General features: G+C 35.3%; 1 protein-coding gene and 1 long non-coding RNA gene across 2 annotated transcripts; both read right to left on the bottom strand.

Moving 5' to 3' along the window:
- Positions 1 to 1,718: 1,718 nt before the first annotated feature.
- LOC117120951 lies at positions 1,719 to 4,495 on the bottom strand (the record flags this gene model as incomplete). Its single annotated transcript, XM_033266048.1, has 3 exons — positions 1,719 to 2,160; positions 3,757 to 3,992; positions 4,275 to 4,495. Coding segments are annotated over 2 exons (363 nt in total), but the record flags the coding sequence as incomplete, so codon positions are not given.
- Positions 4,496 to 4,497: 2 nt separating this feature from the next.
- Positions 4,498 to 5,684, bottom strand: LOC117120952. The gene is made up of 3 exons (XR_004447448.1): positions 4,947 to 5,684; positions 4,627 to 4,714; positions 4,498 to 4,514 (listed from the first exon to the last, which is right to left on the bottom strand). It is a non-coding gene; the product is annotated as an uncharacterized LOC117120952 (long non-coding RNA).
- Positions 5,685 to 5,914: the final 230 nt, after the last annotated feature.

Raw genomic sequence — 5,914 nt, 5'->3', positions numbered from 1 at the left:
GATCACTGCAATCTTAATGGTAACTATGCATCAAGGGGTAGGGACGTTACTCCACTAAGGTCCAAATGATCCTCATATCCCAATCCTAATCAAGCTATGCATCAAGGAGTAGGGCCATTACTCCACTAAGGTCCTAATGACCCGCATACCCAACCCTAAACGAACTATGCATCCCGGAGTAGGGACGTCACTCCACTAAGGTACTAGTCACCTGCATACCCTAACCCTAATCAAACTATATGTATTGCGGGGTCGTGACGTTACTCCACTAAGGTCCTAATGACCCGCATACACCCCACCCCCTAAAGACCCGCATACGGCCCCTTGGTAATCATCTTGATACTGCAGATTTAGACCTTTGTACCATTCACCATGGTGAATATCAGAGGATGAAATATATAGTACACAAAGAAACGTCAAAAACAATACAGAATAATCATTGGTTGTCTAGACAAATATATCAGATTATTGTGCGATTGTTAAGGAAGCTCTCTGGATCATCTAATCAACGTCCATCCACAGCAGCAGCAGCGATGAAGGAATATGTCATTTTCCCTAAATGTATATGTGCTTCTACACTGTGCTGCACTATTCCCAGTAGTGGTCCCCCCCCCCCAAAAAAAAATTGTCCATTTTTTTTTAAAAGAAAAGAAATTTATATTTGGTGGTACCATAATCATAAATTTTCTTCCCTCAGCCCCAGCAGGAGTTTTACTTAAGCGCCGCCCCTCCCCCTCCCCGAAGCCATTTTGGTTCACTCTACAAATTCCCACCCACCCAATAAAAATCCTGCGTACGGACCTGAAATATATAGGAACATGAAGGTATAAATCGTATCAAACATAGTTCATCAACGAAAGTTCCTTATTTGTATGAAAAAAGAGGTGAGAATCGAACCCGAAATCGTCATACCATTTAGAGCACATAAGCCTGTGCGATGTCATTACCGATCATCACTATAGTATTTTCCCTTCATACAATTTGAGGGCTCACACTTAGCTACGTATTAGCTTGTAGGTAGCAGCTGGTAAATCACAGGGAATAATATTTCCATCCTTATGTGAGCTATCATAAAGTCATGGTTTGCCGGAGTCGCGTTCAATTTAAATTTCCGAACTTCTGAAGCTGAGATATTCTATGAATGTAGGCTTGTATCGCAGGCTATAACTTAAAAACGGGTGAGCAAATAATGAATTAGGTGCTAAATTTTGATTTAATGCTGGGTAAGTTAAAAACAGACATTCCGTCCGAGTGAAACTCATTCAAAAATTTGAGGGGGTTCGCACGAACCATAAAACCCCCCCTGGCTACGGGCCTGGAACGTGATGTTATAAATGCAGTTCGCCCACAGTACCCGCGGTCTGTACAATACAGCATGCCGAAAAAGTCAAAGAAAGTTTTGCCCGCGTCTACTGCCTGCAGTTTGCAAAACGGGCACGCGTGCAAAAAAGGGGCACTGCCTGCGATCGGGTTTTGCACTGAGAATGCAAGTAATGTATAAATCAATAGAAAATACAGTACAGTATTATGATACATTATTTATTTTCTCATTGCTAAGCAGCAAAAACATAATTTGAATACAGTAATATTTCCTATGATTTACCGTACTAGATGCTAAAGGCATCATTGGTATTAATGTATGTGTGCTGGTATTTCAATTGTTTAAGCGAATAATTAATAATTGACAAAGAATGATTAAACCAACTACTCACTTGCTTCAGGCGGGAAGTTCACAGCTGCTTTGACGATTCTGAATCCCCGATGTTCAAGTTGCTGCTTCACGTTTCCGCCATATTCATTAGGCGAGTAGAATATTGGGTTTATGCCGAGTTCACGAAGACGCATTTCTGAACTAACTACAGTTTCTCGAATCCAATTGGTAGCCATCATTTCAAAATGACCGGTTGGGTATGGATGATTTCCACGTAGTGCAATGTCATAAACTGTTGCCCATGATTTGACAAGATCGGGCCATTCTTCAGCAAACTCACTGTACACAAAGACAGTGACTGGGATCTTTATTCTATAAGATGCTAATGTTGACATCACTTTTATTGCTTGTTTCCTACTCATCCCGACGCTGATTGCAATAGCTAAGTGTTTGGGTTTGTTGCACTTACTGTATACAACCCCTGCTTTACCTGGAGCCTCTTTAGGTATCTGGATTATACAAAAAACATATCTTACGTTTATTATATTTTTACCTCCTCGTCCCTGTCGACGTCATCATCATCATCAGGCATCACAGTCTTCATAGTCATCGTTATCATCACTCATCGTCATCATCATCGTATCGTTGTCATCATGCTACTAATGCGGAAGCCTTAATTTTGGAAAAATCCAATGTTATTAACAACCTTCTTAGAATACAGTACAGTGCATTTCCGACCATCTAGAAAACATAAATTTCTTGGTTTGTGTGCTGTGCTCATATATTTTTTTTTATCTTGGAAGGTAGGTATACCTTGCAGTTCTTGCTGTTGTAGGATATTAGAAACGGATTGTTAAAACAATTTTTTGTTTCAAGACAAGAGAACAGATAATTGTTTCCTTTTGACTTAATTAAGTCAAAAACACTTTATGTTTCGCACATAAATAATACACAAATATCGAAAACATGTATGTATAATTTCGAAAACATGTATTACATACAATAATACTAAATTAAAAGAAAATTAAAAGATCATCTTAAAAAATGCTTAGAGGAAATATTTACAGTAATAGTTGTAGTGGTTTTTCTTAGAAATTTTGAGCTTTTTTGTATTTTGAAATGGAAATAAGTTGACCTTTGTGTTACTTTTTGTGTTTTTATCCTTGGAATTTTATATTATGATATGAATTTTTTTAATAAGATGAAAGTGTTTTTTTTTTTTTGTATCTTCAAATATTTTAGTTGTTATGAAATCATATTTAGAAGAAATTAATTTTTTAAAGGACCACAATGGAAATATGGAAATAATTTGACCTTTGTGTTACTTTTTATGTTTTTATTTAGGAAATGATATTTTTACGTATCATACTGTAAACGAGAAAATTGTACAGCTTAAATAGGAAATAGGTCAACGCCCAAAAATTATCAAACAAGTTAAGATTGAAACATGGAACATTAATGGTTTAGTAAACCAGAACCCTGCGGGTGTGTACATTCCTTTGTACGCAAAAACTAAACACAAATTTAGACTATGTACAGTCATGGTACAGTAAGCCTATTCATTTTTTTTTTTGGGTGAAGGGTGGGGGGTTAATTTTACTTTTCCGCATATCAACATTCTTTCTGCGCGCATCCAAATAAAACTTGTTTTAACTGAAATATGACAAGAAGTCTTTAAATGAATTACTTAATCACAAATTTAACATAGATAAAAAACAAAAAGTTAAGCACAATACACCAAAGCAAAATAAACTACAAAATAAACTTGTTTAGGCCTAATGTATATTTGTCAATGATTGTAGATTGTGAAGTTAAGAGACCTGTTTCTTAACGGCAAAATAATAGTGTAAGTAGGCCTAGACTATGTACAGTCATGGTACAGTAGGCCTATTCAATTTTTTTTTGGGGGGGGGGTGATTTTTTTGTTTTGAGAAGAAAAATTTCAATTTATTTTAAACCACATAGTAAGTAGGTCCTAGTGTAGAATAGTCTTCCCTCCCCACAGTCTTTATATAATTTTTAAGTCAATACGCATATTTATCATATAATTATCAGAATAGGATATTTAGTAATCATTCAATGAATCGAATTGACTGAGAACATACAATAAACACAAAGTGTCCCATAGGCCTACATCGCGGTCGAATTTGTTCGGGGAGGCCTAAACGATCCTGCCTAGGCCTAAGCCTACACCAATTGTCACCGAGCACGTTTCCTTTTGCCTGACATGCAGAACAAGAGCGGCACCTGCTTCTGTGCTGTACCAGATTTTATGAAGCTGTGTATTGAGAAAAGCTGGTAAAACGGCTCCTTCACAAGTTTAAATGTGCCGTCAAGGTACCTGTGAAGAAATTTAATAAAATGTTATTTTAACATACATACGGTATACATACTGTACTTGCATATATATATACATATATATATACACACACATACATAAACATATATATACATATACATATACAGTATACATACATATATATAGGCCTATATATACACACATAGGCCTATACCTGTCTCTTATACACATCTAGATGTGTATAAGAGACAGATAATAATACTATAGATGTGTATAAGAGACAGTATATATACTGTGCAGTATATCGTTTATACATACACTTACCACACTCTTGCTCTCTCCAAAAGATGCAGCATGTCGCCAGTTGCAAACAAAATATGTCCGAGTTCATCAACACTAACGTCTGCTCTGAGGAACCCGGGAGCGATGTGGTCGTCGTCTAGTTCAAAGTCGAGGTCCTTGGCTGGTTGGGTCTTGTCAATTTCCTTTTGTGGTTTGTCTGGCAAGCAAGGTTTGCCGGTTTTGGTAGCGATGAATGTAGTGCTATATTTAATCTCTTAGTATCTAATTAAATTATAATACAATGAGCAAGTTGATTTCAAAATTATTTTTATGATCTTTTTGTCATTTCCATGAGGAAACGATACCGTACATCTTTAAACGGCGGCAGTCTTACAATTCTACCATCTCAGCTGCCGGGTCCAAGGGTTTCTCTACTGCCTGTGCCTTCAGATCTCTACGAATTATTGCCACCTTTTCACGACCTGAAAATGTTGAGTGTTTGCACTATATTAAAAAAAAATATTGAGGGGAAGAAGTCTTCTAATTAAGCTAAGATGTAAAGTGATGGCAATGAACAATTTGGGATAAGAACAAAATTATATGTTTTCACATTGTTAACGACGTAATTCGGACCAAGTGTCATTGTATGGAGATGCGGGGACTCATATTAAAATAAAATGGATGAATAAAAAGTAATCGTTAAAACATTAATACCTGGAATCATATCACAAATGTGATCTTGTCTTCCTCGAACATAACCCCCATTTCTCTCCATAACAGTCGCTCGACACGTCACGTTCTTGTTTCGCAGTGAACACCTCCAAGTAACGGCTGGTCTTCGCCTAGCCTGTCGACTTTTTTTGGTGTACTCATAGCCTAAACTATCCACCAGTGTGTCCTGGGAAAAAATTTAAATGTTAATACGCATATAAGAATAACATCATGCTGTGTACCAACAACGATTTTAATGTACTACCAACAACGATTTTAATGTATTAGGCCTACTAAGAACTGTATTACTAAGACCTTTCACTGTATTACTAAGAATAATTTCTAGTAGAAAATAAAGTTAATCTTGACTTACCTTTCCACGGATTGAAGTTGCTTCCAGTACCTTATAGGTAAAACGTAGGCCTATGTAATCCGGTCTTTACTGATTCGTTTATTTTTTAATTATTTCAAAACAAAAACAACAACGCCCAAATATAAAATACACTTAATTAAAGTAAAATTCGTTCATATTTTAATGATGTACCTTATACAAACAATACAACCCTGAAACTAAAATTACAGTTAGGCCTGATGATTATTGATCAATATCACAATTATAAAATAACATTAATATGCTTATGTGATGTTCTTGATTATCACATAATGTTATCATATACGTAAAGTAGGATACACAAATATGTACAATGTGTTATGTTTTAATATTATGTTAACATAATAATAATAATAATAATAATAATAATAATAATAATAATAATAATAATGATAATAATAATAGGCTTAATAATAATAATTAAAGGTATAGTAGGATACAAGATAGCGCAATTAATTACATTTAATGAATATTTCCTGTTGTATTTTACTTCTGTTCGTTTACATTTTAAATATCCAAATAAACCGAGAGTTAGCTGCATAGGCAATGTATGAACAGATAAATAACTAAAAAATATTGT

The sequence above is a fragment of the Anneissia japonica genome, unplaced genomic scaffold, assembly GCF_011630105.1.
Source record: "Anneissia japonica isolate Jap-2015-1 unplaced genomic scaffold, ASM1163010v1 scaffold1239_len605302_cov174, whole genome shotgun sequence".
Lineage (NCBI taxonomy): Eukaryota > Metazoa > Echinodermata > Crinoidea > Comatulida > Comatulidae > Anneissia > Anneissia japonica.
This window is presented reverse-complemented; position numbering and strand designations above follow the sequence as displayed.